The sequence below is a fragment of the Myotis brandtii genome, unplaced genomic scaffold (genome assembly GCF_000412655.1).
Source record: "Myotis brandtii unplaced genomic scaffold, ASM41265v1 scaffold280, whole genome shotgun sequence".
In the NCBI taxonomy this organism is placed as follows: Eukaryota; Metazoa; Chordata; class Mammalia; order Chiroptera; family Vespertilionidae; genus Myotis; species Myotis brandtii.
Genome location: NW_005360677.1, coordinates 217474 through 239163, shown reverse-complemented (window position 1 = coordinate 239163; position 21690 = coordinate 217474). Strand labels below are relative to the sequence as shown.

The 21690-nt window shown below is 45.3% G+C and overlaps 1 protein-coding gene across 1 annotated transcript; it reads right to left on the bottom strand.

The window, feature by feature from the left end:
• Positions 1 to 1553: 1553 nt before the first annotated feature.
• Positions 1554 to 19828, bottom strand: FAM71F1 (family with sequence similarity 71, member F1). Its single transcript, XM_005868917.2, has 7 exons — positions 19536 to 19828; positions 18245 to 18429; positions 16153 to 16405; positions 11250 to 11371; positions 8209 to 8246; positions 4626 to 4793; positions 1554 to 3350 (listed from the first exon to the last, which is right to left on the bottom strand). The coding sequence occupies exons 1-7, from the start codon at positions 19779 to 19781 to the stop codon at positions 3337 to 3339; spliced, it is 1026 nt and encodes a 341-aa protein (XP_005868979.1). The 5' UTR covers positions 19782 to 19828; the 3' UTR covers positions 1554 to 3336.
• Positions 19829 to 21690: the final 1862 nt, after the last annotated feature.

The window sequence follows — 21690 nt, the reverse complement described above, 5'->3', positions numbered from 1 at the left end:
GGGCAGCTTGTGGGCGCGGCCGCCTGCATCCGCTCCTGGGTCACAGCGCGTGACTGGGCCTCGGCAGGGCTTCTTGGATGACCCTGCTAGTTACCGCCTGCCCCAGCGCCTGGGGTTGGATCCATCCCACTGTGCTGTGAATGAAAAAGGGGCCACTTGCTAAACCCGAGCCGCTCTGGGGAGGCCTCCACAGCGGGCCTTACAAACTCAGAGGCCAAAAGCAACCACACCGGACAGTCTGAACATAAAAGAAGTCTGTCTAAAAGCGGGTCATGGTGGGTGATAGCTTCCTTGACAAAGGTCAATCTTTTTTAAAATTATTTTTTATTTTTTAAAATATGTTTTATTGATTTTTTACAGAGAGGAAGGGAGAGGGATAGAGAGTTAGAAACATCAATGAGAGAGAAACATGGATCAGCTGCCTCCTGCACACCCCCTCCTGGGGATGTGCCCACAGCCAAGGTACATGCCCCTGACCGGAATCGAACCTGGGACCCTTCAGTCTGCAGGCTGACGCTCTATCCACTGAGCCAAACCGGTTAGAGCAATCTTTTTCTTTTTAATATGTTTTTATTGATTTCAGACAGGAAGGCAGAGGGACCTACAGCAATGATGGGGATGGAGCCCGCAACCCCCGCATGTGCCTTGACGGGTTATAGAACCCTGACCTCCTGGTTCATAGGTCGATGCTCAACCACTGAGCCGCACTGCCTGGCGACAATGGTCAATCTACCTTAACTGAGGCTATTGCCTTGAATAATTTTTTTGTTTGTTTGTTTTTTTTGTTTGTTTTTTTTACAGAGAGAGGGAGGGAGGAAGGGAGAAAGAGGGAAAAACGTCAATTTGTTTTTCCACTTATTTATGCATTTATTGGGTGATTCTTGTATGTACCCTGACTGGGGATCAAACCGGAAACCTTGGTGTGTCCGATGATGCTCTAACCAACTGTGCTACCAGGCTAGGGTCTCTATTGTCGTTTTGCATATAAAATAACATACCTTTGAAATGTCCAAGTAATCTTTTCCAGACCCCCTCAGTGCACAATCATCCGAGACCACAGAACCCCTCATTGTTTTCTTGTCCTTCACATACCATCTCTATATGCTGTAAATTTTAATTATTCACTATCCTGTACCCACCAATGTAAAAGATGTTTTTCTCCATATTGCTTTTTAGCCAATCTCAGAGATTCCCCAGTTTTGCTCTCTCCTACTTCCCTAATCTACCACCAAGGGATTTCATGTAACCCTCCTTACATCTCCTCCTTTTATTCTCATGTATAAAATAAGCTACAGCCCTAGCTGATTTGGCTCAGTGGAAAGAGTATTGGCCGGCAGACTGAAGAGTCCTGGGCACATGCCCGGGTTGCGAGCTCAATCCCCAGCGGGGGACATGCAGGAGGCAGCTGATCAATGATTCTCTCCCATCATTGATGTTTCTATCTCTCTCTCTCTCTTTATTCCTCTCTGAGATCAATAAAACCATATTTAATAAAATAAAATAAGCTACAAAACTGCCATTCTCCAGAGCATTTTCTCGATCCATTTAGATTTTGCTTCCTGGCAATTGTCATCAGTGGCTCAAATAAATTCATAAAAATTGTCTACAGGTTTGACCATTTCTTATGCCAACAGTATCAACCGCTAGCTGTATTGAACAACCTCAACTTCTTTCCCTTTAGTACTATCTCCATGATGGGGTCACCTAGAGCATGAGGAAAGTGAGGGACAGTGAAAACCCAGAAGGAGCAATAGTTTGCAGGGTTGGTAGGGTGGAAGGATATTGGACTCAGGGGAAAAGATAGGAGGTGGTATAGCTGAAGAATGGCAATAATGGATTATTGACAAACTCTAGGGTAAAATCAGGGGAGTCAGTGGCTGAGGAGGGTGGAGGATGAGACCATTGGGCAGCAGTTCAAACAACAGGGACCATGGGAAGAATCATCTATGTGGCTATCGAAATCACTAAGAATTAGAACCTAACGCTTCCTTGGAGCTTACGTCCAGGAGCTTACTTTTTAGCCCTCCAACAATTTCAGTCTGAAAACCACTTCAGTGAAGAAAAAGACCCTCCTAGGAAATCTTGAATCAAAGCAAGAGCTCCAAAAACACTTTCCAATTGGAAGGGTGGGCAGCCTTTCTGAAATACTCATAGCCTGGTTTTTATTGAAGGTGAAATACTGCCCATTTTAAAAAGAGGCTGGTCCATGGGCCATCTGACAGACACTCATTGATAACTCTCTCGGTCTATAATCTATGAACCTCTGATTTCACCTGTGCTTGGGGCCTGTATGTCCTCTCTTTGGAATTGATCATTTAATGAGCACTAACAAGGTGTGTTGACATTTCAAGGGGGTGTCATATATGAAACAAATCGAGCCAGTGTTTGTAGGGCTGAGACATGAGCCAAGTTAGCAAGTTTAAATACAAGAGAAATCCCCTCTATCTCACACATCTTGCCTGACAACCTCCTGCAGGAATCTTGTGTAGTCTCACACCCAAGCCTCCATTTGGGACAACAGGGCCCGGCTAGCAAGTCCAAGTTAGGAATGGGCTAAGAAAGAAGGTCCCAAACTTAACTCAGAAAAGGGGGACTAACAAGAAAACCTGAGGGGTGGGTGGAGGTGGTAGAGGGTACAGAGGGGATAAATGGTGATGGGAAAAACAACCCCAACTTCTTTGAAATGAAGAAACATGAAAAAGAAAAAAAAAAACTGGCCAAAAGGGAAAGAGAGAGGCCCTTGGCTAGAATTCATATCTGGCCCCTTATACTAGTCTAAGCAGAGAAGAAAACACATTTTTTTTTTATACGGCCTTACTTTCAAGTTTTAAATTAGGTAAATAGAAGCTTGGTGAGGCATCTCTCAGAGGTATATTTCTTCTCTTGTTCTCCAGCTTCTCTCCCAAGTCTCTCCTGTTTCCTTCTCTTACCACCTCTCCGTATCTCCCGTCTTTTCTGACTTCTCCCCCCACCTTCCTCTTCACCTCCATCTTGTTCTCTTCCACCTCTCCTCTGATCCTGCTCGCCTTTCCTCCCTTTTCTCTTTCTCTCGGTGGTCCTGGCCCTTCCGAGAGCATGTCTTCTTGTGCCTGCCTGGTGGTGGAAAGGAGGCGAGGAGGTCACAGTTACGTGCTGGATAATGCTTTTCATCTGGAAGCCAAGCTCCCAAACGGGTCTCCAAGGAAAGGCTATGCTATCCGCGGGAGGTGATGCTAGTTTTTCCTTGGCTGCAGCTTTCTCCTTCTCTCCATCCAGACAGAGTCCCTCAGGAAGTTGAATGCTGCAGAGCGGTGTTGGTGAGGGCCGCTTCGATTCTCCCCAGTGTGAAAGGGTGGCTCAAATAGAATTTCCTGTTAATTTAAGAGAGAACAAATTCAATAAGATATAGCTTGCCTAAGTAGCTCTTCTGTGGGCACACAGATATTTGTGTTAACTTTTTAAATTGTCAACTATTAATAACAGGTATCTTATAAGAGTTAGTGGTTTATTAATAATATTTGACTTTAGAAAACAGAAACCACTCTACCTATCTCCGGTTACACCAGTGGTTCCCAACATGGGGCACATGACCCACTGGGGGCAATTTGATTTTTAAGAGGGGCGATTTGAGAATGAGTTATTAACAGTGAATTTTTTGCATTTCTTATGGTTCTAGGGGCCTCATATACAGTATATAAATATATATTGTGACATATTCATGCATTTCAGTTCTCTATTATATGTTTTGAAACTTTATTTGCTATTTTTTCATATCACTTCATATTTTTACTATTTTTTAAACAATTTCTTAGTGATTTCTTCCTCAGTACTTCAACTGTCCTTTCATTCTTTTATTTTTCTCTTTCATGGATGCTATGTTCTTTGGAAGCTTGTTTAGACCAAGTTAATGGCCTTTTAGGTGTCCTCCACATGAATAGGAGTTCACTTTTTGAATAATAAGAATTATATGTCACGGGGGGGGGGTATCAGGATGTTAGAGATGCTTAGATGGGACATGGCCAAAAACAGGTTGGGAACCACTGGGTTAGACAGAGGCACATAGGAAGTAGTTAATGAATGTGTGTTAAATGAATGTATGGATGGGTGGATGGATGGATGGGTGGATGGGTGGATGGATGAGCCTCGGAGCATGGAGAGATAAGGGCTGGGCCCAGGGAAGTTGCCCCTACTCCCACCCCTCCTGGCCACGCTCCTCCTCACTTTCTGCAGCAGACGGTTGGGGCTCCCCAGGAGCTCTGAAAAGGAAAAGGGAGAGCCGGCTCCTCGCCTCCTCAAAGGCAGAGCCCTCGGAACTGCAGAGGCAGCCCTGTCTCCACCCACAGAGAGAAAGCAGCTCTAGCGACAACAGTGCCATCCCAGTCTCTACCCCCTCAGAGCCACTTTGTAGGAACTCACAAAGGCCTCTGGGGGCTCCCGAGGTGCCACACTCAGCGTTTCACTCAGCCCAGTTGGAGGTAAAGAAGAACAGGGCAGGGGAAAATGGCTGAAGTGCTGTGGCTGGCACCCCCAACTCCCACCGCACAGCCTCCAGGCAGTACCCTCGGGACCCAGGATCTGAACCCCTGCCTGAGGTCAAACTCCAGGTCCTTCCCCTGGAGGCAGCCAGATGAACCCCATGACCGTACCTATGAATAGAGTCAGCTGTGGCCTCGTGGAGGCTGCCAACGTGCTGAGGAGTGAGAGGGGCTGCGGCCCAGAGGGGTTCTCCCTTTCCCACTCTCCATAGGTGAAGGAATCCCTCCAACTGAGGTCGCGAGTGCACGGAATGCTGTCTTCACTGGAATTATCTTTCTCTGGGTCAAAAAGAGGAGGCATTTGTTTGCACTTTAATTCACAGAGCATGCTCACAGAGTATGGCCACCATCTGCGGGGTGTTTATTATGGGTCAGGTACTATTCCAAACAATTATGTGTACTAATACTCATTTAATCCTCACAGAGAGCCCGAGAGGTCAGCACTGCCGTATGAGGAATCTGAGGCCCAGCAAGGTTAAGTTACTTACCCAGGGTCACATAATGAGGCAGAGCCGGGATTCAAAGCCAGCCAGCCTGGCTCCGGAGCCCACGATTTTAGCGCTATATCGTGGGAACAAGGCAATGCCAGTGAAAGGGAGGAACCAATGTGGCTGGAGAGGTTAACTGCGTGAACTTGCCCAGGAGATTCAGCTAGCTGAACTAGCAATGGGCTTGAACCCAGATGGCCTTAAGCCAGATCCTGCCCTCGGTCCACTTGGCCTCAGCTCCTCAAAGGATGGCTCACAGCCCGGCAGCTTTGGCATCGCCAGAGATCATGTTAGAAATGCAGAGTTTCAAGGGAACACTTTGTAACCTCTGTATGAATGTCTCTATCTGCTGTGCTATGCACCTGAAACTAATACAGATTGGTGTTGAATGCAAAATGTAATCAAAAATTTTTTAAAAAACTGAAGAAATGCACAGTTTCAGGTTCACCCAGAGCCACTGAATCAGATTCTGCATTTTAACAAGACCCCAGTCTGCACATTCAGGTTTGGGAAGCACTTCAACAGGTCACACCACCTGCTGATGGAGAGTTGAAAGGTTTAGCCACCCAGGTAAGCTCCGGGATACTGGTTTTCCATAATGTAGCGCTCTCGCTCTCTCTCTCTCTCTCGCTCTCTCTCGCTCTCTCTCTTCAAAGTTCCAAGAGGCTGGAGTGTGACTCTCCTTCTGACTGAGAGGGTACACTGCTTGGTCCAAAGAGAAAACGAGTTTCTTCAGCTCCAAGGAAAGAGAAGGGTCCTGAGGGCTCCCCAGGATGATTATTTGAAATCAGCCCAGGGACATCTCAGGAGTGGCAGTTCCTGTGACACCAGATAGCCTATGACTCTGAAATTCTAGCTGTTCTCTGAAGTCCTCGAATATAAATATTGTCTATTTCTGTTTTCCTCAGCCTTAACCTCAAAGGGTATGGTGTGTATGTGTGCACGTGCACATGTGTGATTGGATGTATGTGCAAAAACAGAAATGAATCACCGTTTTATTATCAGTTACGTAACATGAGGAGGCATTCACAGATTTGAAGAAAATGTGGGCCAGCATCAGCTCCACTCACCATTTAGAACAGGGGCTGGGGACTGGCAGCCTCCAGGCTGGATTTGGCCTGTAGATATGTTTTGTGTGCCCACTAAGTGTTGGCCTATACTGTGCTTTAATTTTTTTTATGGGCGGGGAATATGTCACATAAAAATCCAGATTTTTGGCTTCTCTTGAAAAAACCAGAGTATCTAGCAACACCAGGCCTGTGTTCTAGCATGGAAACAGTTAATTGAAGCCTTAATTAAAACCTCCACTTTCTCATCGCCACTGTCCCTGACACTCCCTATTTTCTCCTCAATGCTGAAACCAAGTGTCAGCCCAGCTGCTGTTTTACTTGTAATAGAGTTGAGAGAAGAGTCAACCATTCCTTAGACTCATGACATGTAGCCTCTTTACCCATTTATACCATCTGCAGACGGTTGAGTGTGTAATCCCTGGCCTGAATGAAAGTTGGCAGAGCTCCCCAGGGATCTACATACTCCTCTAAATTTCTAAATATAACATGAAATTCTGGCTGCTTCCTGAGCCAATTTGGAGGAATAATTTATTAATGATGTGGTGCATGGATATTTACTGAGCTATTGTGTTCCCAGCCTGGTGCTTGCCACTGTGGATAATTCAGAGGCGTGGAAGAAATTGTAGTATTGGTTGAAGAAACAAGATTGAAACCTATGAAACAATTAGGGAATCATGTAGCAGAGGTTATGACCAAGGAAAGTTTTGTCTGGGCAGAAAGGTGTTGTGAGGTGTACCTGGAAGGATAGGTAGGATTTAGAATGCAGCATCAGGGGGCGGGGGCAGAAGGAGGATGTCTAAGGCATGGACAAGGACAGCCCACGTGTGGCTAGAGTGGAAGATTTGGGCTGGAGAAGGAGATGAGGCAGAGGGCACCTAATTGAGGAGAAAATGATCAGTGAGATGGGTAAGGAAGGGGAAGTTAATGTAGAGTCATGCATGCCAAAATGAGTGGATTTGCCCGGCTGGCATGGCTTAGTGGTTGAGCATCAACCTATGAACCAGGAGGTCACAGTTCGATTCCCAGTCAGGAACACATGCCCGGGTTGCGGGCTCAAGAGTGTGCAGGAGGCAGCTGATCAATGATTCTCTCTCATCATTGATGTTTCTTTTTTTAAAATATATTTTTATTGATTCAGAGAGGAAGGGAGAGAGAGAGATAGAAACATCAATGGTGAGAGAATCACTGATCGGCTGCCTCCTGCACGCCCCCTACTGGGATCGAGCCCACAACCAGGCATATGCCCCTGACTGGAATCGAACCCGGGACTCTTTAGTCCGCAGGCTGACGCTTTATCCACTGAGCCAAACCAGCTAGGGCTCATCACTGATGTTTCTATATCTTTCTCCCTCTCCCTTCCTCTCTGAAATCAATATATATATGTGTGTGTGTGTTTTTTTAAATGAGTGGATTTGGGGTAAGGTGTGTGTGTGTGTGTGTGTGTGTGTGTGTGTGTGTGTGTTTAAATGAGTAGATTTGGGGTAAACCAGAACCTGGAGATAAACAGGGAATCAGCTGCTGTTCCAGTCACACGGACTCTGTCTCTTCCCAGAATGCTTTGGCCAGCCTACTTGTCCTCATCCTCTGTGACTTGGCTCAGACCCCAGGCCTCTGGGACAGCTTCCTGGGAGGAGTGAGGTACCTGCCTTTGTGCCGCTGTGGCACCCCAGGCGTGAGCTCTGAGTGCTGCCTGGAAGAAGAGGTTTTGTAATCTGGGGATTTACCCATCTGACCCCACCAAATTATAACCCCCTTGGAGGGGCTGCTGTGTCTTTCTTCACTGGGACTCCAAAGCCTACAACAGTGTTTGGCACTTACCAAGTACTCAGTAGCATGTCTCTGAATGAGCGAATGAATGAATGAACTAGAGGGTTGCTGTAGTAGTTCAGGCAAGAGGTGATAGGTGGACGAGGGGAGGATCTGTCAGTATAGGAAACATTTCAAAGAAAGAAATTGGGAGGATTTGGTGCCAAGTTGACGATGGTGGCCAAAGAGTCTAGAGGAACTCAAGGTAAGGTATGAAAGGACATCCTGACAGCTAGAAACTCTGGGATGGGGAGTGGGAGACAATTCCATTCCTGCATCTGCAGAGCAAAAGGTTCTCTGAGACACGGGTGCCCAGTACCCCCTGTTTACCTGAGTTGTCTTTTTTGGTCTTGGTCTTTTTGCTTCTCCTGGAACTCCAGCCATTTCAGGATCAAGGAAATGAAGGGCAAAGGGGGAAAAAATAGAGATGAAATTCTCATTTTAAATCTTGTTTCTCATTATATTTTTTCTTGACACTAAAACCTTAGAGGCAAATATAAGCTGTGGCTCTATTGGGTGAGTGAGACACATATTAAAATACCAGAAGGAAACTAGGGAAGGGGGAGGTGGGGTGGAGTGGGGTGGCGGGGAGCAGACCCCTGCTGCGGATTTGGCAGAGGAGGAGTGGGTGTGGCTCCATCTGTTGAGTCCTGTGTCTCAGCCATTTATTTCAATTGCTGTAACCTGCATATTGTTGCCAACACACAAAAACGGATACAATTGCAACCAGACTAGAGAGTCTGCCTGAGTGAGGAGAAAAGTCATCCCTCAGGGCTTCATTCTGGGGAATTAAGGAGAAGAAACTAAATGACCGTACAAAGCCATGATTGAGATAACAGCAGAGCAAAAATGAACTTCTCCCTGCTTCTCACATTCCTTTGATCTGTTTTTACATGACAGCCCAGACTGGGTTGCCATAGCTTCCTGGCTGGTCCCTCTACCCCTATTCTCCCTCTCTTCATATCAAATGTCACTGCAACAGCCAGCATGACCTTTTCAACATGTAAATTGGATCATGTTACCTCCCAGTTAAAAATGGTGCTAAGGCTCTCATTACACTCAAAGTCTAAATTCATTTGCATGGCTCCCCAGGTCCTGCCTGGTTTGGTCCCTGCCCACTTGTACTAAAGTCCTTCTGTTGCCACTCCTCCTCCCACACTGGGCTTCCTTCCCGTTCTCTAAACTCATCACGCTTCTTCCTCAGGATGAAGTGTCAGTCTTACACTCATTTGTGCCCTTAACCTGTACCACGTTTTCCGCCCTTGATCTGGCTAGTGTCCAAATAAAGGTTTTAATCTCCTCTGGCCTTCTGGAAATATTCAAAGCTCTCTGTGCTAGAGATTGCCAATGGGCCCCCAGGATTTCTTCTTCCCTCCTCCCTTGGGGGCAAGCATCTACTTCTGTACTGGGCACGTGCAGAATACAGAAGGCACTTCCCAGCTTCCGTTGCAGCTGAGTGTGGTCATGTGACTGAATTGTGGCCTATGAATATAAACAGAAGCCGTCCTTCAAATAGTAATTTTAAAAATTTAAATTTTTAACATTTTGAGACAAAAAGTTACATCAACATATCCTGTTCTATTAGAGTCCAGCACTCCCCAGCTCAGAGGTATGACATCTTATTCAGAAATTTAAAAAATTTTTTAAATTTATTTAGGTGACACTTGATCCAGAAATTTCTTAAGTTATAGATTTCTATATGATATGCAGAGTGGCGACCCAGTAGAAATTCTTTAACAGTGGGCAACTAACTATTTTTCTTGTGTTAATATATTTCTACTTCTAGCACAAGGCAGCCTTAATAATACAAGTTAATATTTATTGAGAGTTTATTTAAATCTGCCCCTAAATCTGCTAAGGAGTGTGTCAAGCACTTCATGCTTTGGGGCTCACTTAATCCTGACAATATCTGGATGCGGTTGGAACTATCATCATTTCCACTGTGCAGATCTGAAAACTGGCCCCGGAGAGTTAAGCAATGTGCCCACGGGCTCACAGGCAGAGCAGTGACTTGGGCCCAGCTCTGTGTGAGCTCTGACCCACCCTGAGAGACTTATCTTCTCAGACTCTGTTGGTTTTCAGTTTACTAACGGCACTCTCAAAGAAAACTTTCTTTTTGTTGTTCTGTGTCTTAACTGCTGGTCCCTGTTGTGACAAAATCTCTTCTTTGATAACTTTGTTTTTTTCTTCTGGTGATCATTACAATTTATTTCTGTCCTCCTTTTTTAAAAAACACACACACACAAAACAAACAACAAGCCACAAATCGAGTTCACTAGGGCCCTAGATCCCACTTAATCTTTGGTCTTGGTTGTAGTGCCCAGTGGAGTAAGTATTTTCAACTCCTGTCTCTCTCATACCAACTAGTCTTTTTTAAAAAAAAAATACATTTTATTGATTTTTTACAGAGAGGAAGGAGAGGGATAGAGAGTTAGAAACATCGATGAGAGAGAAACATTGACCAGCTGCCTCCTGCACACCCCCTACTGAGGATGTGCCTGCAACCAAGGTACATGCCCTTGACCGGAATCAAACCTGGGACCCTTCAGTCCGCAGGCCGACGCTCTATCCACTGAGCCAAACCGGTTAGGGCATACCAACCAGTCTTAAGACTCAAACCTTAAGTCATCTACACATACATGGACATTTCCTCAGGCATGGGAAATACAGGCCTGCACAATGGAGCTTTCCAGAACAGGCTATACATTGAGAAAACGACCATAGAAGATTCATAAAGTCCAATCAGAGGCCAGGTGAGTAGGTCAAGGAACCCACGGAGCAGACAGTGTTTTAAACAATGTTTTGTTTATTTCTCTGTAGGGACTAGGAACTGGATGAGAAATTAGGTTTTACTTTTTTACCGGTGTTACTAACTTATTCTTATTATTGGAGAGTTACTTTTATTTTCTTTTTTAATCCTCAACTGGGGATATGTTTATTGATTTTTAGAGAGAAGGGAAGGAGAGGGGAGAGAGAGAGAGAGAGAGAGAGAGAGAGAGAGAGAGAGAAGAAAGAGAAATATCCATCGGTTGCCTCTTGTATACACCCTGACCAGGGACCAAACCTGCAACCTTTTGGTGTGCTGCATGACACTCCAACCAACTGAACTACCTGACCAGGGCACTTTTCATTTTTTATAAGATTCCTCCTCTGGAGTCAAGACTACTATGCTTGCCACGTGGAGGAAGAGAATATGGCCAAGAGAACTGGGAAAAGGTTGCCCTGAGTCAGGGATAACCCTGGGTCCTGAGTGGCAGTATTTCATGCCCCTCCCTGTGCTCATTAACCAAGTTACTTGGTTTTTGGATCTCACAGCCCAGGCCATCTGGGCTGCAGAGGGATGTCAGGCTGGCCTGATTTAAGTCGTGTACCTGAACCGGTTGTGCTGGTGTAAGTCAGCAAAAATCAGAGAGAGGGCCTCACTCTCCCCCTTGGCCATCAACTGCAGGAGGCTCTCGCTGGGCTGGGAGGCTTGATGTTTCTTCTGTACTAACTGGATGGGAGGAAAAAAAAAAGCAAAACCAGATGGTTAAGACCCTAGAGTCTCTGTATTTTCCTAATATCATGATCCAAACCCTAAAGTGTTAAAACTCAAACTGTTCCATTGGGTGGCCATGCCAGGGGTTCAGAGAGGCAATTCTGAGGCCATATCTGCTTATACCCCCTGGATTGTTATAAATATCCTTTGGTGCCCAAAGGATAACATTGTCATTGAATACTTTATTTTATTTTATTTTTTAAAATGTATATATTTATTGATTTCAGAGTGGAAGGGAGAAGGAGAGAGAGAGAGAGAGAAACATCCATGATGAGAGAGAATCATTGATCAGCTGCCTCCTGCACGCCCCTCACTGGGGATCAAGCCCGCAACCCAGGCATGTGCCCTTGGCCGGAATTGAACCTGGGACCCTTCAGTCCACAGGCTGAGGCTCTATCCACTGAGCCAAGCCGGCTAGGGCTGTCATTGAATACTTTAGACATAATTTAGTACATAACCTATTCTCATTAATATACCTTAATGTTATCAATAGCCTATTCAGATGCTATTGGTTTTTATATTTAAATGTAGGGGAATAAAATATTTATTGTAGGAGTTTAATGAATGTTTTAAAAATTGACTTCTCTAAGAAAAGTCGGATATTGAGCTGCTTTTTACACCTGACGTAAATTGCCTTCTTTCCTGTTGCCTGCGATACCCCGAAGGTGTTCCAGAAGTACAAGCTGCTCATAGTCATCCATTCATTCTTTACTGAGTGCCAACTGTGTGCCAGGCACTGGGGATAGAGCCGTGAAGAAGACAGATAAAAACCCCCGCATTCATGGAGCTCCTGTTGTAGCTCAAGTCAGTCTTATATCACACTCTAAGGCCTGGGGCAAAAAGGCCCTTGTGGCTTCACTGGTGAATTTTATTAAATACTTAAAGGAGTAATAGTACCAAGTCTTCATAAGCTCTGAAAATAGAGGAGGAGGACACACTTCCCAAATCATTCAGTGAGGCTAGTATTATCCTAATACCAAAGCCAGGATATCACAAGAAAACTACAGACCAACATTTCTAATGAACATAGATGCAAAATCCTTAACTAAATGCTAGCAAACTGAATCATGGAACATATAAAAGGGAATATACATACACACCACGACTAAGTGAAATTTACTGCAGGAACACAAAGTTGATTTAACATTTAAAAATCAATGAATATAATACACTATTCTAATAGAATAAAGGGAAAACCACATGACCATCTCAATAGATGCAGAAAAAGACATTTGAAAAAATGTAATACCCATTTATGCCAAAAAATCTCTCAATAAACAAGGAATAAAAGGGAATTCCCTCAACCTGATAAAGGGCACCTACAAAGATGCCACAGTTAGCATCATACTTAATGAAAGACTGAATGTTTCCCCCCTAGGATTGGGCATAAACATGTCTGCTTTTGTCATTTCTACTAAACACTGTACTGAAAGTTTTAGCTAAGGCAATAAGCAATAAATGAACAAATGTGAATGAATTGGAAATGAAGTAAAATTGTCTTTTATTTGCAGATGACATGTATATGTAGAAAATCACAAGGAACCACAAAAATACTATGTTTAATAACAAGATTGATATAAAAAATCAATTCCATATACTATCAATGAATGATGCAAACATAAAATTAATAAAACACAATTCCATTTAAAATAGTAGCCATAAAATAAAAAGATAGGAATAAATTTAACAAAAGAAGTGCAGAACTTGTATACTAAAAGCTAAAAAAACATTGCTAAGAGAAATGAAAGAAGATTGAAATAAATGGAAAGACATTCCATCCTATATAATAAAAGCCTAATATGCAAATCAACTGAACAGCAGAATGACCAGCAGAAAGACCGGTCTCTATGATGCACACTGACCACCAGGGGGCAGATGCTCAATGTAGGAGCTGCCCCCAGCCCGCAGGCCCCAGGCCAGCCAAGGCGGGTGCCAGTGGGGGCCCCCCAATTGCCCTGCCAGTCACCCCACAGATTGGCCCTGATTGATGGTCAGGCCTAGGGACCTTACCCATGCACAAATTTTGTGCACTGGCCCTCCAGTATTCATATATTTGAAGACTCAATATTGTCAAGATCGCAATTCTCTTCTAATTAATGTATAAAATCAACATGTCCTTGTCAAAATCCCAGCGATCTATTTTGTAGAAATTGATAGGCTAATCCTAAAATTTATATGGAAATACAAAGGATTTAGAATAGCCAAAATAATTTGAAAAAGAACAAAATTGGAAGACTTACAACAGCCAATTTTAAACTTACTATAAAGCTACATTAATCAAGACATTGTGGTATTACACAAGACTAGGCATACACATTAATTAAACAGGATTGAGAATCCAGAAATAAATCCTTACATTTACTTTCAATTGATTTTTGACAAAAGTGCAAGATAATTTAATGGAGGAAAGGATAATTTTTTCAACAAATGGTACTGGGTAAATTGTACATCCACATGTGACACCACAAATACTTAGACACTTTCCCACACCATACACAAATAGTAATGCATAAGGAGATCATAGACTTAACTGTAAGAGCTAAATCTATAAACTTCTAGAGGAAAACATAGGGTAAAATACTTGTGACTTTGGGTTGAAAAAAAAAGTCTTAGCTACAACACCAAAAGCCTGATCTATAAAAGAAAAAAATTGATAAATTACACTTCATCAAAATTAAAAACTTTTATGTGCTGGGGGTGGGAATGGCTGGGGAGAGGTCAATGGGGGGAAAGGAGACACATGTAATACTTTAAACAATAAAGAATTAAAAAAAAAACTTTTGCTCCACAAAGGCCGCCATTAAGAAAATAAAAAGATGCCCTAGTCGGTTTGCTCAGTGGATAGAGCATTGGCCTGTGGATTCCAGTCAAGAGCGCGTACCTCGGCTGTAGGCTCCTCCCCAGTCCGGGCCCTGGTCAGGGCGCGTGCAGGAGGCAACCAACAGATGTGTTTTTCTCACATCGTTATTTCTCTCTATCTTTCCCTATCTCTTCCACTCTCTCTAAAATCAATGGAAAAATATCTTGAGTGAGGATTTTTTTTAAAAAAAGGAAAATAAACAGACAATTCACACACTGGGAGAAAATATTTGCAAATCATATATCTAATAATGACTTATATTCAGAATATACAAAAAATTATAGCAATTCAAGAAGACAAAACTCAATTTAAAAATGGGTTTTTCAACAAAAGACTTGAATAAACATTTCACCAAAGAAGACTCGAGCTCCTCCTCCGCCATCACGGTGTGTTCAGTTGATTCTCCTTCGCCATGTCTTCTCACAAGACTCTCAGGATCGAGAGGTTCCTGGCCAAGAAACAAGCAGAATCAGCCCATTTCCCAATGGGTTTGGATGAAAACTGGTAATAAAATCAGGTACAACTCCAAGAGGAGACATTGGAGAAAAACCAAACTGGGTCTATAAGGAATCGCACATGAGAGATGGCTCCCATATTTATGTGGCATCCAGGTTACCTGCACCTTTAAATGACAGAAAAGACCACTACTGTCTGGACAGTTGGACATTTTAATTGGGAAATTATTGGAACAATGATATTTCTCTGTTGATTTTTTTTCTTCAGTAGTAGGTTGGTGCAGTAATAAATGAGACTTAAAAAAAAAGACTTGAATAGACATTTCACCAAAGAAGATATACAAGTAACTAATAAACCCGTGAAAAATCACTCAACATCATTAGCCATTGAAGAAATCAAAGGCGAAACCGTTACATATCCGTAGAATGGCTTTAACAAAAAAGACAGACAAAATACTATAGTGTTGGTGAAACCCTCATGCATTGCTGGTAGGAATATAAAATGGTACAGCCACTCTGGAAAACAGTTTGCCAATTACTTTAAAATTTAAAGGTAAAGTTAACATATGACCCAGAAATTTCATCCCTTGGCGTACCCATAACAAATGAAAACTGTGTCTATAGAGAAACTTGTACATAAGTGTTCATAGTAGCATTATTCATAACAGCCTCAAACTGGAAACAATCCAAACGCCCATCAACGGTGAATGGATAAACAAAATGTGGCAAATCTATACAATGGAATACCATTCAGCAACGGAAAAGAATGAATTAGTTCTGGCTGGTGTGGCTCAGTTGGTTGGAGTGTCGTCTTATACAACAAAAAGTGGCGGGTTTGATTCCCGGCCGATAGCATGCAACAAATTGATGTCTCTCACATCGATGCGCTCGCTCTCTCTCTCTCTCTCTCTCTCTCTCCCCCTCCCCCTCCCTTCTTCCCTTCCTCTCTCAAAGATCAATTTTTAAAAAAAAGAATGAGTTACTGATCATCTATGACTCTGATATGGATGAACCTGAAAAAATTATGCTGAGTGAAAGAAGCCAGACACAAAAGACTGTTGTAGGATTTTGTTTATATGAAATGTCTAACAAATATGAATTTATAGAGACTGAAAACAGATCACTGGCTGCCTGGGGCAGGAAATAGGAACAGAGAGTGACTTTAAATGGGCACAAGGGAATTTTTTATGGTGATGGAAGTGTTCTAAAACTGGGTTGTGGTGATGGGCGCACAATCCTATACATTTATTGGAAGTGTTGAACTGTACACTTACAATGGGCGAATCTTACAGGTGGTTGTACACTATACCTCAATTAAAGGCAGGGATTGCCTTCACAGGGTGCTTACTCACATGCCAGCTCACCTCAGCTCTACCCCTCAGCTCTGGCCTTGGCTGGAGGTGGCAATGGTGCCCACTGACCTTAGAGTCTCCTGAGACGCTGCAGCTACTCTTGGGCACCAGGCAGTGGGTGATAAGAATCCTAGGGTCTTTGGTGGTGATGGACAGGCCCTTCTGCAGAATCTGAACTAGTCGGATCCAGAAGTGGAAGACAGTCTCAGGATGGTCAGAGTGGAGTCTTAGATAGTAGATCTTCTCTGTGACCGTCCTCAACCGCAGGATGCGTTGGAGCTGGTCACAGACTTGGAGCTCCACGAACTTCAATGGGAGAATCCTGAAGGCATGAAGGAAGACACACATTGACAACCCCATTGCTTCTGATCCAACCCTGTCTTCATTAAAATGAGGAGTGTCACGGGGCCAGTGTAGCTCAGTGGTTGAGCATCGACCGATGAACCAGGAGGTCACAGTTTGATTCCTGGTTGGGGCACGTGCCCGGTTTGTGGGCTTGATCCCCAATGGGGAGGGGGCATGAAGGAGGCAGCAGATCAATGATTCTCATCATTAATGTTTCTACCTCTCTCTCCTCCTCTCTTCCTCTTTGAAATAAACAAACAATACATGAAAAATGAGGAGTATCTCCTTCAGGACTCAGGCTTTTGGGGGTGGGAATAGGGCTCAGACTTTGGGGAGGTCATGTTCACCTGGAGAGCTTGTGTAAAATGCAGACAGCTGAAGATACCCCTCAGATTCAGTAGGTCTGGGGTGTGTCCTTGAATCTACATTTTAACCTCCAGCCATCCTGCCATGATTTTCATGCTGGTGCCCCAGGATCCTGCTTGAGACAGACAGCCCAGGAGTAGCTGGGGTCACAGGGTTTTCCATTTCCTTCTTGATAGCACCAAGGGAGCTACTCTCCTCTGCCACAAAGTTGGCCTCACTGTCCAGTCATTGGCCCTATTGCCTCAGTCACTCTTCCCAAAGGGGCTAAGGTTCACAGAGCTGGCTTTGGGTTGAACAGTGGTCAGCTGGGCCTGGGCTGTGCTTGCTGTAGGTACTCCAAAACATAATGGAGATTTATCACTCAGGCAACATGGAGAAATGAAGGGTTTATCTGGATTTCTGAGAATATCTAGAGATTCTTTTGTTGTTGTTGTTAATCCTCACTTGAGGATATTTTTTCTTTGATTTTCAGAGAGAGTGGAAGAGAGAGGGAAAGACAGAGAGAAATATCGATGTGAGAGAAACACATTGATTGCTTACCTCCTGCACGCACCCCAACCAGGGCCCAGGCTGGGAAGGAGCCTGCAACCGAGGTACGTGGCCTTGACTGGAATCAAACCCAGGACCCTTTGGTCCACAGGTCGATGCTCCATCCACTGAGCCAAACTGGCTAGGGCTAGAGATTCTTGAATAGCCTACAGATTACTTGAAGAGGCTCAGACATTAAAAAGGGCTGTTTCTGCCCAGCCGGTGTGGCTCAGTGGCTGAGCATTGATCTATGAACCAGGAGGTCATGGTTCGAGTCTTGCTCAGGGCACATGCCTGGGTTGCTGGCTCGATCCCAGTGTGGGGCCTGCAGGAGACAGCCGATCAATGATTCTCTCATCATTGTTGTTTCTGTCTCTCCCTCTCCCTTCCTCTCTCTGAAATCAATAAAAACATATATTTTAAAAAGGGCTGTTTCATCCTAGACAAGCATGATGTGAGTATATATTACAGTTCTCATGACACTTAGCTCCACTCATTTTACTGGTAGGAAAACTAAGATGCATCAAGTAACTTATGACTCAAACAGTGTATGAGTCTCTTTAATTGCATGCCAAGGACTAGAACCTGCGGCTCCCGGCCTGTGCTCCATCTGTCGGGTCTCACTGCTTTCTTGCCGTTGGCAGAGAGATTTCCTAAGAATTCAGTGAGGTGAGTGCAGTGAGGAGGAAAGGGAGCATGTAGATTGGCCCCTTATTCCTGTCCACACAATGCCTCTCTTGACCCCATCTGACCACGGTGCTTGCAGTGCGCCCACTGTCTTAGGTTACTGTTGCCTGAAAAATTAACGTCGCTGCTGCTGACCTCTGCTTTCTCCCACCTTGAGTTTAGTCTCAGAGCAGCCTTTGCTCTGGGTCCACCCCCTTCCCCCCGCTTGTCCCTCATTCCCAAGGGTGTCGCTCACCTCTTCAGGATGATGTTTGGCGCTGGCGATGGTCTGTTCCACGTCTGGCTCTGCCCCCGGTGCCATTTGACGCGGGCCATGAGGAGGATGTTGGGAAGGGGCAGGCAGGGCACGGAGGAGGTCACCCCGAGGGCCATGGTGTAGGAGGCTTTGCAGATGTTGATCCAGTTCCTGTCCTTCTTGACCTGCAAAGCAGCCCCATGGGCACAGCCTGAGATTTGGCAGAAGGAGCAACACATCTCAGCTGAGAGTTTCTCAACTTGGGCAATATTCGCATTGCGGGCAGGGTAATGCTTTGTTTGGGGGGGTGGGGGGCTGCCCTGTGTCCTGCAGGGTGTTTAGCAGCATCCTCGGCCTCCACTTACTAGATGCCAGTAGCACAGCCCCCCACCCCGCCCAAGTAGTGACAACCAAAAATGTCTCCAGACGCAGCCAAATGTGCCCTGGTTTTAGAAGGCAAATCATCGCTAGGGGAGAACCACTGTTTTAAACCTATATTGGAGAAACAACTGTAAGCGTATTGACACTACCTACTGTTAGCATCTCCCCACGAGAACTATCACCCAGGAGTCCCCTGGCATGTGGCACATTTCTGTGGACCCTCCCTAGACTGTTTCCTGGCTTTTCTTTGAAAAACGTCCTTTGGCCCTTCTTTGAGGGGCCCTACAGTCTCCTACACCTTCCCTGCTCTGTAAGGTCCCTCGTAATTCCCAGGCGCTGAGAAGAGAGCCCAGGCCGGAAACAAAAGTGCACTGAGTGCCCCTTGTACCAAGGCCTTTGCCTCCTGGGTGTGCATATAAGCCTCGTGTCAGTCGACCCCTTTTACATTAGAGGACCCTGGGATTCAGGGTTGCAGGTTGCTTGCACAGTGATGCCTCCTGGACTGCACTCTGAGCCCAGGTCTCTCTGGGGCCCAGCTTTTGTTCTCTCATCAATCAGCATTTCTGTTCCACACCCTCAAGGGGCATCTTGTTTCACTGCCTCTCTGATCGGCTGCTTTGGGCTTCCTGCGGGAGGAAATAAACTGGGGGATTCAGATACCAAATCCTCCAATCAGCGCAGAGAACGCCTGGCCTCTCTCCCCGGGGATGACAACTGACGGCAGGAGAAGCCCCGTCTGGGGCTCTGCAAAGTCAGGGTCAGGTGGGGGTGGCCTTGTATTCCAGGCCCACTGACCGCTCCTTGCCCCAGCGCTCGCTCCGCTCCAGTTCCAGGGACAGACTCTCCTGGCCAGCTCTTGGGAACAGGTTTAGGAGGACCGAGGAGTGCCCGCTGAGTGACTCCGGAGTACCTGGACAAAGTTGCTTTCAAACACCACGGAGTCAGGAAACAGGTTGAATTCTGGAGAGTGAACCATCTGGCAGAGCAGTCCCTCCTCCACACCCAGGCCCACTCCGGGGGTTGGTTCTCCATCCACAGGCAAGAGGCCCCTGAATTCTTCCCAGGCATTCAGGGAAGAGAAAGTTGGATAGGATCTTGTGACTTTTACTGCTTTCGATTTCCACCAAGTCTTTCTAGGTGGAGCTGATGACAACATTTCCGCACATGCTCAGGGGCTTGCTGCACATTTGTCCTGGGACCTCTCTCTGCCCTTCTGGCCTTGGGCAGCAGGCCAAGGCCTGGGACCGCCAATCAGCTCACAATGATGAATGGATGACATCATGAAAAACCAGGGCAAGCCTGCAGGAAAGGGAAATGCGGAGGAGCCGCCCTCTTCCTCCAGAGTGCTTTGCTGGCTGTTTATGCCCTGACATTCTCCAGCCCTTCTTGGAACCCGAGGACCCCCAGAGCTTGCTGAGAAGGAAGTGAGTCAGGCAGAAGTGAGGGAGGTAGTGAGCTGAGAAGGAAGTGAGCCAGGTGGAAGTGAGGAAGGTAGTGAGCTGAGAAGGAAGTGAGGGAGGTAGTGAGCTGAGAAGGAAGTGAGCCAAGCGGAAGTTGGGAAGCTCCTTCCACTGCTCAGAGAAAAATACCTTCCCTGCCTTTCAAGCCTCCCTTACTCTTAATGCAACCCACCTGCCAAAGAGTTTTAAGGGCCGTTTCTGTAAAACCCAGCCTTCCCATGCTTTACATGATGTGGGCCCCCACACGCCCTGGTGTATCTGCAGTAGCCTTTTCTGGTTATGGAGGGAGTTGTTGGTGCCTCTCTGTGCTCTGCTATGGCTGGCTGGTTACTTCTGCAGGCCTAGGTCCCTTAGGAGGTCAAACTGAAGGAGCAGTAGAAGTCATTAGTTTCTTACCCAGAGGCTGGCTTTGTGAGGGTGCCAGCTGGGAGGAACAGAACCCCGATGAGCAGCTCTGCGGGATCAACAAGCCATTCCCCCTCTCAGAGTGACAGTGTTCCTCAGTCCTGGGCCAGAGGAAGAAAGAGCCCAAGTCCTGGGGTGGCTAGATCAGGGGCAAAGAACCAAGCTGACTGGCCACTATTCAAGTCCATCTCAGAGAGAAATCCTACTCTAATTTGGACAAAATATCAGGATGTATTAAGTAATGGATTGACCATAAAGGTCAAATGTGATAAATTCAGAAAAGCAATTTGACAACCAATAGATGCAATGTACAAGCTCTAAGATTTATTTTGTATTTCATCATTAAGTCATCTGATTCTATCAGCCCCTCACTTGGTCATTTCTATTTTTAAAATATGTTTTTATTGATTTCAGAGAGGAAGGGAGAGGAAGAGAGAGATAGAAACATCAATGACAAGAGAGAATCATTGATCGGCTGCCTCCTGCACACCCCCTACTGGGGATTGAGCCCACAACCCAGGCATGTGCCCTTGACCAGAATCGAACCCAGGAGCCTTCAGTCCGCAGGCAACGCTTATATTCACTGAGCCAAACGGGCAGGGCCAGTCATTTCTATTGTGCTCCTGCTCAAGCCCCTGTACTAGCTCCCTGGTGGGTAAAGCAACTTCTGCACTCGTTCCTCATTTTCTTTTGTTGACCATGTGGGGAAATGTCCTCCATGGTAACGTTCTCTAAGGATGAGGCAGAGACTACGTCCTGTGGTTTATATTTCCCTAGAAAGACACAGTACAAAACGTGATGGCAATTGATACCTTGATATGATGCTTTTCACAGTTAAAGCTTACCCACAACAGGAAAGCTTATTGGCGTAGATATGTGATTTAGAAATATTTGGCCATTGAACATTCAAAAGTCCTCTTCCATTGGGAAAATGTCTCTCTCCCTTTTCCATATAATCCTAACGAACCCACTTTGCAGTGTGTGGAGGAAGGCTTTATTTAGCACCAAGTCTAGAAAGCTAAGGTGAGGAGGTGGGCTCTTCACTCTAAACAAAATACTCAGCAGTGATAGAAATGGTGCTTTAAGATGTCTACCCCTTCGACCTGCTCCACCAAACCTCAAAAACTAGCACACTGCATCCTTTAAAAAACCATTTGAAAAATACTTAATTGTCCATCCTATTATCCATTGTCTCCATTC

What these genes read in the sequence shown, in the direction of transcription:
- FAM71F1 (XM_005868917.2), bottom strand. Translation starts at nt 19,781, where the DNA reads ATGTTGTCATCAGCTCCACCTAGAAAGACTTGGTGGAAATCGAAAGCA. An exon ending in TTGAAAGCAACTTTGTCCAG is followed by an intron (nt 18,430 to 19,535) that starts GTACTCCGGAGT and finishes GCTGCTTTGCAG; the next exon opens with GTCAAGAAGGACAGGAACTG. An exon ending in CCAAACATCATCCTGAAGAG is followed by an intron (nt 16,406 to 18,244) that starts GTGAGCGACACC and finishes TCATGCCTTCAG; the next exon opens with GATTCTCCCATTGAAGTTCG.